We start from the raw sequence: 11,289 nt of genomic DNA, 5'->3' as shown, positions 1-11,289 counted from the left end.
AAAAGTATAGTACTTTATATTTCCTCTTAAATATGTTTCTCAATAAATATGTTTTAAACAATAATTGTTCTGTTTAGCCTTTATGACCTGCTTTAAAGATTTTTGGGGGTTTGAAATGTGCTAGGATGAGGTGAGATGCTTTCCTAAGTTTGTGGGAGAAATTGAAACTTTCCCTTTAGATTTTAGCAATGTAGGCCCAGATATCCTCTTGGCACTGCTGGGCAAGCTGGAAAGGCTCTTCATTGGAATGAAGATGCTGGCAGACAGGATCTTAGTCTGGGCTTAGGGAAGAAGAAAAAAAAAATTATGTTTTTCTCACCTCATTGTTATATAACTCATAACCTTCAGTTATATCTCAACTACTACTCAGCAAGGTCAGAGGGCTGAAAGAGACTAGTAAATAGCTACAAAGCTCTCAGTTTTGTAGTGTTGACAGAACCTATACAATCAATCAAAAAAGGCCTACTAGTGTAAAGACTTTGGATAGATTTTTTTGTACTGCTGTGTTATTCAGAAACCAAAAGCAGGCTATAGTATCTTGCTCTCCTATACTTGCATGCAAACTTCTTTATTAATTCTCTTTACGGTATATTAAACTTAGCATGAAAACTGTTTTTACATAATGTGAAGACAAAATGCAGAAGAAAAAGTCAGGATGCTTTCAAACTTCGCAGACAAATTTCAGGAAGGATACTATTACTCTTGAGGTCTCTGTGGATGATTGACTTGGCGTGTAAGTAACTGAAAAACAAAACATCATTTTAACCTGAGTAGGGCTAAAGGACTGTGGCCTCAAAATCTACAGAACATATTTCGGGGTGTAAAGACTTATTTAGAATCATGATACAATTGAAAACTGTACACTGTACATTGCGATAACCCCTTGACATAGTATTAAAATAGATTGTAAATGAATTTAAGATTATAGGAACATATTACTGTTAAGGTACAGCCAAAATCTTGTTTTCTATTAAAAGACTTTGCTTTATCTTTTACTAGTTACCAATACAAACCTTTCACTCCAGTCATGCCTATTTATCCATGTCCTTTAAATATACCTTGATATTTAAGTGCATCTCTGTATTCAATGCTCCCCTACTATACCCATCCTTCCAAATCAGCTTTCATTCTGTTTTCCACTATTCATACTCATCCTTTAAGACTGAACACAAATTCTAACTCCTGGGTGAAGTTTTTCCATGACCAATTCAATGGAAAGTGATCCTTCATTTTTCAACTTATATAGTGATTATCATAGTAACAGTCTGATTCATGTGGCCTTTTTCTTAATGTTCCTATGTTAGCTTCCTATTTAGAATGTAAACTGAACTAGAATATGAAAGTTTGATTGATACATTAAAACTATTTTAAAAGGTCATATCATATACTCTTAAAATACTTTCTTAAAGCTAGTGAGGAGTAAATTTCCTCTATAATGGCCACAGTGGGTCTATTTTAAAGTCAATGATAAGTTTAAATCATCTGTTATCCCTAAAAACTGCTTTAGTTGCATTCACTGAAGGAAAGGGCTGTATCTAGGTTACTTCTGTTTGTCCCCAGTGCCTAGTATAGTGCCTGGCACGTGTGGTAAGTGTTCAATACATGTCTGCTGAATCAATGGGATGGGAATCTGCTGAATCGATGGGATGCATATAAGGTCCTAGTCAAGGTTATTTTTCTTCATTTAATACTGGAGAGAACATATGTATGTATAACATTTCTGAAATCTGACAATGACCATTAAGAAATAAGTTTTGTCTTATAATGAGAATTTAAAATCCAAATGGTATATTCAAAATTATGTAATGAAAACTTAACAATGGACGATTTGCAAATAATTGAGATTATTCACATCTCATCTTCGTTTAAACTTCCTCATTCTCCCCAACATCTTGATTTTAAAACTATATTTTTAGTTGAAATTTTCATTTCAAATTACTATTTATCCAAAGTAACCCCTTATTCTCCAATTACTCTCTCATAGTATACTGTTTATTTCTTTCACAACATTTACTACAATTGAAAATTATCTTGCTGTCATGGCTTTAGGCCCAGTGTTCTACATCACATTGTCACTCTTACATCGAAAGAAAATGTGATGTCAATCATAGGTTTCACCCGCTTAGAAAGTTCTGCAGTGACACAGAAAGGTAAAAACAGGTGGAGATAAATAGGTCCCAATCAAAAGATTTTTCAAGATGGGGAGACAATGTCTCCATTAGAAAGAAAGGGGGATAAATGATGATGGTGTTGGTGGAGCTATATCCTGCAATCAGTGAGACCTGGGATCTAGTGCACAGCTAAAGGTATTGGTCTTTGAAAAGAGGTTTTCTCCTATGAGATTTTAAAAAAAGACAACTAACCTAATGGGCTTCAACCATATGAAAATATGGAGGCATGTTAAAATTAAAAGAAGGGAAGATAAAAGTGTTTTCGTGATGGATAGCGTCAATCCTTTCAACAAATTCAATGCAAAGAAGTTTAGCAAGAATCAAGTAGACAGAAATGTAACTGGAGGGTTGAAGAGGGAAACTTTCTGACCAGGAAGGTACTAAATAATTAACAAGACATAAATGTGATTGTTGAGCTAGTGATACAACCAGAGTAGAAGTCGGATACCATAACTCCATTACAAGCCAAGTTGCAACAGCTGCAACTTGAAATATACCACTTTATACTTGTGTCATCTTTTATAATTTACAATCTGCTTTCCCAATTTGCATCTCATTTACTAATTCTCTTTCTATTTCTATAACAAAAGCAGCAAAGAGTAACTGCTACCCTAAATAATTCTATGTAGGCTGACACTAAAACATAATTTCCGAAGCACCAACAAGTACCAAAATGGAAGTTGCCAAAAAAAACACATAACTGATTGAAGGTAGGGAAGGGAACAAGAATAAATCAACTTTACTTTGCTATAAATAATATAGAAGGCTATCCATTATTTAGGATAATTAGATTCGACCTCCTTCTAACCTTTTTAAGATATTAAGGAGAGCATTACAGGTTTACAAAAGTACTAAGAAAGAACAAACATGCTATCAACCAAATAAACATTACATTCTCTGGACAGGTTTCTCTTAGGAGTCTCTTTCCTTGAAGAAAAAGTGTCCACCTACAGAATCATTTAATCTTGAAGCTGTAAAATCATCTGGCAAAATTTGTTCTCTATTTCTTTCAAGCTCTTTTCCAAGATTCAGCTTTTCAACATTCTTTTAGAGCATAATATGATGCTCCAAACTAAATACTTCAGATTTGGTCTGACTAATAACAAACTAGAGTGAGATTCTTATCTTCATCTCCCTGTGGTGGGCATAAAAAACTTATTAAATCAGACATTATTGTGATTACTATGGCAGCCATAGTCACTCTACTGACTCCTATTAAGATTATATTCACTTACAACTCTAGAATAATTCTTCTCGAACTGCTCCTATAAAACATTTTCCCTATCCTACATTTATTTATATACTCCTCTTTTTGGATTTGGATATGATTTTTGTATTTTGTAGACATGGCCTATAGTTTCAGCTTATTAATATTTTAACTTTCACTAAAAAATAGGTTTTTACAAATCAGCATGCTAATGATGCCCTCGTATAAGTTACTTCTAAATATGCTTGTCATATTCAAGAGAAGACTGAAGACAGAAATCTCCTTCTAGTGTGCTATCTTCAGGTATGAGCATTTATCCAGTATGACCTGGTTAAATCCTGACACTCATGGTGCACCTCTCAATCTTATCCTTACGAATACCATGAGGGCTATCATTCAAATGCCTTGCTGATATTACGGCTACACCATCTGGCTAATTTATCAGTCTAGTCTACTTGTCAAAGCCCCTAGTGTCTCTCACTTAAATTTATTATTTTCTTGTATTTTTAACTATTTCTAAAAACCACAGAACTGGCCTACTTAGATAACTGCATTTCACAATTCCACAAAAGTTCATCAGACTTCAGGTACCAAGCTGAATCTCTCCTCAGACACCCTTGCCACTCATGGAGCCCACTGGACGGCAGGCATGACAGTGATGACACAGTGTCAAATTATAGTCTCTCTTCTTCTTTGATGCCCCTCTCCTCCCTTCATAATCACAACGTGGATAGTGAACAAGATCGACAAGAATGACATCTTGCTACATATCTACAGTCAGTAATTATTTACCACTTTAAAAATAAGTAAAATCACCAATAGGTAGAGTTCACATATTTTTAAGTTATGCTCCATAGTAGCCTAAATTCCATTTTTACTCTGATTAGTTTCTTTCACTTTTTAAAAAATTGAATTTGTTGAGGTATAATTTATATCCAACACAAAATGCACCCATTTTAAACGTATAGTTCAAAAAGTTTCAACAAATATATACATTTGTATAATGACCAGCTACAATCAAGATAAAGAATACTCATCACCCCCAAAAAGTTTCCTCGTACATTTTTGTAATTAATAACACTCTTTAGGTTCAAGCAACAATTGATAACGATTTGTCACTACAGATTAGTTTTGCCTATTCTTGAAGTTCATATAAAAGAATCACATGGCTTATTTTATTCAGCATAATAATTCTGAGATTCACGTTTGTTGAATGCAGTGTTATAAGGTATGGATATATCACAACTTATCCATTTACCTGTTGGACATTTGGGTTGTTCCTGGTTTGTGGCAGTTATGAATAGTATACCATAAATATTCATGTACAAGTCTTTGTTGTTGACTCATGTTTTCATTTCTTTTTCTTTTCTTTTTTTTTTTTTTTTTGAGATAGAGTCTCACTTTGTTGTCCAGGTTAGAGTGAGTACCATGGTGTCAGCCTAGCTCACAGCAATCTCAAACTCCTGGGCTCAAGTGATCCTACTGCCTCAGCCTTCCAAATAGCTGGGACTACAGGTACGAGCCACCACACCTGGCTCATTTTTTGTTTCTATTTTTTTTAGTTGACTGGCTAATTTTTCCTATTTTTAGTAGAGATGGGGTCCTGCTCTTGCTCAGGCTGGTCTCAAATTCCTGACCTCAAGTGATCCTCCCGCCTTGGCCTCCCAGAATGCTAGGATTACAGGCATGAGCCACTGTGCCCAGCCTCATGCTTTCATTTCTTTTGGGTCATTAGGAAGGATTAGAATTGCTCATATGGTAAGTTTAACTTTAAAAGAAACTACCAAACTGTTTCCAAAAATGGATTGTATCATTTAAAATTATTATCAGCAATGTATAAGAATTCCAGTTGTTCTTCCTTCATCCCTGCCAATTCTTGGTATTGTTGGTTCTGATTATAAGCATTTTCCAATGAGACAGTAGTGCTGTCTCACTGTAGGTTTTTAAAAAAAATTTTTTCAGAGATGGGGGTCTCTCTGTTGCCCAGACTGAAGTCAAACTCCTGAGCTCAAGCGCTCCTCCTGCCTCAGCCTCTGTGCCACTGTGCCTGGCTATCATTGTAGTTTTAATTTGCTTTTTCCTAATGTAGAATGATGGTTGAATATTTTTGCATGTGCTTATTTGCCATTCATATGTCTTAATTAAGTGTTCAAATCTTTTGCCCATTTTTTTCATTGAGTGGTATGTTTTATTATTGAGTTGTTAAGAGTTCTTTATATGCTTTGGATACAAGTATTTATTAGATAATGTGTTCTGAAGCATTTTCTCAAAGTCTATGACTTGTCTTTTCATTTTCTTAACACTATCTTTCAAAGAGCAATAGTTTTACATTTTGATTTTTACTTTTTTGCTTTCTTTTAGCATCCTAAGAAATTCTTGCCTATCTTTAGGCTATAAATATTTTCTCCTAAGTTTCTTGTAGACAGATTTTAGTCTTAGGCCTTTGATCCATTTCCAGTTAATTTTCATGTCTCGTGTCAGGTAAGGGTTAATGGTTTGTTTACTTTTTCTGTATGGATATACAGTTGTTCTAGCAATATTTACTGAAAGGACTATGTCCATGAATTAATTGCCTTGGCACCTTGGTAAAACAAAACAAATGACTACAGATCTAAGTTTTCTATGCTGTTTCATTGATTGGGATGAAGGGATGAAGGAAGGTATGCCTACCTTTATGCCAATACCACACTCTCTTGACTACTGTGGCTTTATAATAATAGTAAGTTTTGAAATCTCACAGAAGTCCTTTGACTTGTTCTTTATTTTCAAAATTGTCTTGACTATAAATTTCTAGCCATTGCATTTCCCTATAAATTTTAGGATTAGCTTGTCAGTTTTTTTTTTTTTTTTTTTGAGTCAGAGTCTTGCTCTGTTGCCTGGGCTAGAGTGCTGTGGCATCAGCCTAGCTCACAGCAACCTCAAACTCCTGGGCTCAAGCGATCCTCCTGCCTCAGCCTCCCAAGTAGCTGGGACTACAGGCATGTACCACCATGCCCAGCTTAATTTTTTCTATATATTTTTAGTTGTCCAGATCATTTCTTTCTATTTTTAGTAGAGATGGGGTCTCACTCTTGCTCAGGCTGATCTTGAACTCCTGACCATGAGTGATCCTTTGGCCTCGGCCTCCCAGAGTGCTAGGATTACAGGCGTGAGCCACCACGCCCGGCCAGCTTGTCAGTTTTTAAACAAAAGCCTGCTGAGATTTTTATTGGGATTGTACTGAATCTAGAGATCAATTTGGGAAGAATTAACATCTTTTTTTTTTTTTTTTTTTTGAGACAGAGTCTCACTTTGTTGCCTGGGCTAGAGTGCCCTGGCGTCATCCTAGCTCACAGCAACCTCAAACTCCTGGGTTCACACAATCTTCCTGCCTCAGCCTCCCGAGTAGCTGGGACTATAGGCATGTACCACCACACCCAGCTAACTTTTCTATTTTTAGTAGAGATGACAGGGTCTCGCTTTTTCTCAGGCTGGTCTTGAACTCCTGAGCTCAAGTGATCCTCCTGCCTCAGCCTCCCAGAGTGCTAGGAATATAAGTGTGAGCCACCATGCCTGGCCAAGAATTAATATCTTAATGTTGAGTCTTTAATATACAAAAATGATATTTCTAAGTCTTTTCTGTTTCCTAGTTGGGACTCACACTGGAGAGGGCACTAATGCCCTCTTGGAAAATGTGGTCATCATAGCTACTAAGTAGAACATTGGCCTGAAAAGAATAAATGGTAATGTATGTAAACATGGAACATTATGGTATTGATAAAATAGAAACATCCTATTCTTTTTTAAAAAGTTCATTGCAAACATTCACAAGCCCAAACACATAAGATCAGAAGCATAATATTTACAAGAGTAAGGTAACCCAATGGGGGAAAGGATAGTTTTTCTAACAAATATTGCTAAAACAACTATATATCCAGATAGGAAAAAAAATAAATAAACCTCAACTCTTAGACCAGACACAAAAATTAATTTGAAGTGGACCAAAGACCTAAAAGCAAAACCGATAAAACTTCTACAAGAAAACACAGAATTACCATCACCCTTTTGTACATATATAACATTTTAAAGTAATTTTCATAATATTTTTACCTCATTTATCTTCATAACCTTTATGTTTCTGTGTGAGGCAGGCAAAAGGCAATCATTTCAGTTATGCAGATAGAAAAGCCAAAGCCCAGAGACTTAAGCGACATGACCAGAGACTCATGGTGGAAAGGACATGGGTTTTGAGCACAAAGATTTGGGTTTGAATTCACTTACTAGCCATATGACCTTCGGTATAATACATTATCTAATCTATAATATGAAGATAATAATGTTTATTTATTTTTTTAGAGACAGGGTCTCACTTTGTCACCAAGGCTGGAGTACAGTGGCATGGTCACTCACTGTAATCTCAAATTCCTGGGCTCATGATCCTCCTGCCTCAGCCTTCAGAGTAGCTAGACTATAGGCATGCACCACACCCAGCTAATTTTTAAATTTTTTGTAGAGATGGAGTCTTGCTATGTTGCCCAGGCTGATCTCGAACTGCTGGCCTCAAGTGATCCTCCAACCTCAGCTTCCCAAAGTACTGGTAGTATAGGCGTGAGCCACCACATTCAGCCAATAATGTTTATCTTGATGGGTTATTTCTTTCATTTATTTAACATATTTTAATGAAAGCCCACTATATGCTAAGCAAGAACTATGCTCAGTCTTGGAGATAAAGCAGAAAATACCTACATTTAAGGTGCTTATACTTTAGTGTGGAAGACAGAAAATAAAGTATATAGCATATCACACAGTGATAACTCTAAGAAAAAAAAGCAGGGGCAGGGGACAGGGAATGCTGAGTTGCAGGGGGCTGTAATTTTATGCTAGGGAGGGCCTCCTTTCAAAGGACATTTTGAATGAAGACTCCAAGGAGGTCTGGGAAAGAGTATACAGATATGAGATAAAAACACACTAGGCAGAGGGACTAGCAAGGGCAAGGCCTTAAGGCAGGCATGTGCCTCCCATGTTCTAAGCAGCAAGAAGGCAAAGTGAGGCCAGAAACACAGTAAGCTAGAGGGGGAAGAGTAGTAGATGAGTTGCAAGGAGTATAGAAAAGTCAGGGAGTGGGGCAGGAATAGTGGTAGTGGCAACCTTGAGAAAGGCCTAATGTAAGGACTTTGGTTTTCATTCTGAGTGAAATGTGGACACTAGAAGAACAGAGGAGTGACATAACCTAAGTTTTAACAGGACCACGTGGGCTACTGTGTTGAGAATAAATTGAAGGTAGGCAAGGTGGAAGCTGGGAGATAGGCAATAATCCAGGCAGAAGATAATGGTGGCTTAAATCGGGGTGATAGCAGAATAAGCAATAAGAAGTTGTAAGATTCTAGATTATAAAAAACAAACAAAAAACAGAAAAGATTCTAGATATATGTTAAAGATAGAGCCCAAAAGAGTTGATTATAGATTGGTGGTGTGGTGTGAAAAAAAGAGAGGAGTCAAGGATCACTACAAAACGCTAGCTATAAACAGCTGAAAGAAAAGAGTTACCAGTTACTGAGATGAATAGAATGTAGGAAGACAGGCTTGAGGGAGAAGATCACGAGCTCAATTTTACACACATTAAATTTGAGAGGCCCATTAGACAAGCAAGTGTAAATGTTGAACAGATAGTTGGATATGAGAGTCTGGAGTACAGAGGAAATAAATTGGCTGGAGATTGGCATAGATCCGATATTTAAATGATTTTTTAAACCACGAAACTGGATGAGATCACCAACGGAGTAGAAGAGGAACCAGCAGAGAAGGTCTGGATAGTGCACAGAAGGACAATCAGGAGAATATGCTTTAAAGCAATGTTTTTCAAACTTTAATATGGATATGAATTGTCTGGAGATCTTATTGAACTGTAGACTCTGATTCAGTAGATCTGGGGTGGTGTCTAAATTCAGCAATTCTAAAAGGCTCCCAGGTAGTACAGATGCCACTCAGATCACATTCTGAGTAGCAAGAGACTAAGAACATGATTAAGCAAAAGATTAACAACATGTTTCATGAAGAAGGATGTGATCAACTGCATCATATGTTTCTGATAGGTCAAATAAACTGTGCACTGAGAATTTAACCATTGGATCTAGCAACATGGAGGTCATCAGTAACTATCTTATTAAGGAGATGTTTCGTGGAGTGGCAGGGACAAAAACCAGATTGGAGTGAGGTCCAAGATAAAAGGGAGGAAAGCAATCAGAGGGTGTGTACCAACAACTTTTTTGAGAAGTTTTACTATAGAAGGAAGAAGAGAAATGAGGTGATAGCTAAAGGGGGAAGCGGGATTAAGGAAGGGTCCCCTACAACTTTTTTATTATGAAAATTATAAGCATATAGAAAAATTAAAAGAATAAACAGGCAGGGCGCGGTGGCTCACGCCTATAATCCTAGCACTCTGAGAGGTCAACGCGGGCGGATTGTTTGAGCTCAGGAGTTCGAAACCAGCCTGAGCAAGAGTAAGATCCCGTCTCTACTAAAAATAGAAAGAAATTAATCGGACAACTAAAAATATATAGAAAAAATTAGTTGGGCATGGTGGCGCATGCCTGTAGTCCCAGCTAGTCGGGAGGCTGAGGCAGGAGGATCTCTTGAGCCCAGGAGTTTGAGGTTGCTGTGAGCTAGGCTGACACCACGTCACTCTAGCCAGGGCAACAGAGCGAGACTCTGTCTCAAAAAAAAAAAAAAAAAAAAAGAATAAACACTTATAAACTTTCCGATCTAGATCTAACAACTATCAACATTCTGCTGAATGTGCACGATAAGAAATACATTTTATAACAGGAGACAATCCAGCAGGAAAGGAAAAACTAATGATGAACAACATGGGAGATTTACTCAAAAGACATCTGTGAGTAGGCGCAAGGGGTTGGGATCTAGTGCACAAATGGAGGGGTTGGCTTTTACCCTTTAGTGATAAGGTGGGAGAACTTTGTTTGAATGCAGCTAGGTAGGTAGATGTCATGCTTCTAATTTTCTTAATGAAATGGCAAGCAAGGTCATCAGCTGACTTCTTGGAGAAGAGGTTTTGGAGGTTTAAGGATATCAGGTTTTGAGGAGGCATGACAGCTTCTAAGAGAAAGGGAGAATGAATGAACAGGGAACTCAAAGTATGACTGCTATATGATCTTAAGGGCCCACTGAGGTTGCTGAAGAGATTAAGTTGGAGAAGCAACATGGTATAATGGTTAAGGGAATGCACTCTGGAGCCACAGTACCTGGGGAAAACTACTTGACCTTTCTATATCCTGGTTTCTTCGTCTGTAAAATGGGGATAAAAATAGCATCTACCACACAGGGTTATTGAGTAAATGAGGTAATGTATATAAAGTACACAGAACAATGTCTGGCATGTAGTAAGTGTATATCACTAAAAACATAAATGCATTAATGTATGTAAAAAAACCCCGCAGGACATAGTTGGTATTAAAAAAAGAGAGAGTGAGTTAATGGTAGCATATCTGGGGTCAGAAGATAATATTTATTGACCAGTAAAGATATATATATATTTTTAAGAGACGGGGTCTCGCTCTTGCTCAGGCTGGTCTCCAACTCCTGAGCTCAAGTGATCCTCCCGCCTCGGCCTCTCAGAGTGCTAGGATTACAGGCATGAGCCACCGTGCCCAGCTCAGTAAAGATGTTTAAAATAAGAGTGAAGGCCGGGCATGGTGGCTCACGCCTGTAATTCTACCATTCTGGGAGGCCGAGGCAGAAGGATCGCTTGAGGTCAAGAGTTCGAGACCAGCCTGAGCAAGAGTGAGACCTCCGTCTCTACTAAAAATAGAAAAAATAAGCCAGGCGTTGTGGTGCATGCCTGTAGTCCCAGCTACTTGGGAGGCTGAGGCAGGAGGATCACTTGAGCCCAGGAGTTTGAGGTTGCTGTGAGCTAGG

At 37.5% G+C, this 11,289-nt stretch overlaps 1 protein-coding gene across 1 annotated transcript in view; it reads right to left on the bottom strand.

The window, feature by feature from the left end:
* BRAF (B-Raf proto-oncogene, serine/threonine kinase) overlaps window positions 1–11,289 on the bottom strand; it is a 195,241-nt gene that overhangs the window by 23,671 nt on the left and 160,281 nt on the right. Inside the window, exon 13 of the mRNA XM_012649745.1 lies at window positions 668–741. Coding sequence (XP_012505199.1) covers window positions 668–741 — 74 coding nt within the window. The remainder of the gene's footprint in view (window positions 1–667; window positions 742–11,289) is intronic.

The sequence above is a fragment of the Propithecus coquereli genome, unplaced genomic scaffold, assembly GCF_000956105.1.
Source record: "Propithecus coquereli isolate 6110/MARCELLA unplaced genomic scaffold, Pcoq_1.0 Scaffold302, whole genome shotgun sequence".
NCBI classification, from domain to species: domain Eukaryota; kingdom Metazoa; phylum Chordata; class Mammalia; order Primates; family Indriidae; genus Propithecus; species Propithecus coquereli.
The sequence above is the reverse complement of the archived record's forward strand: the minus strand, read 5'-3'. Positions and strand labels throughout refer to the sequence as shown.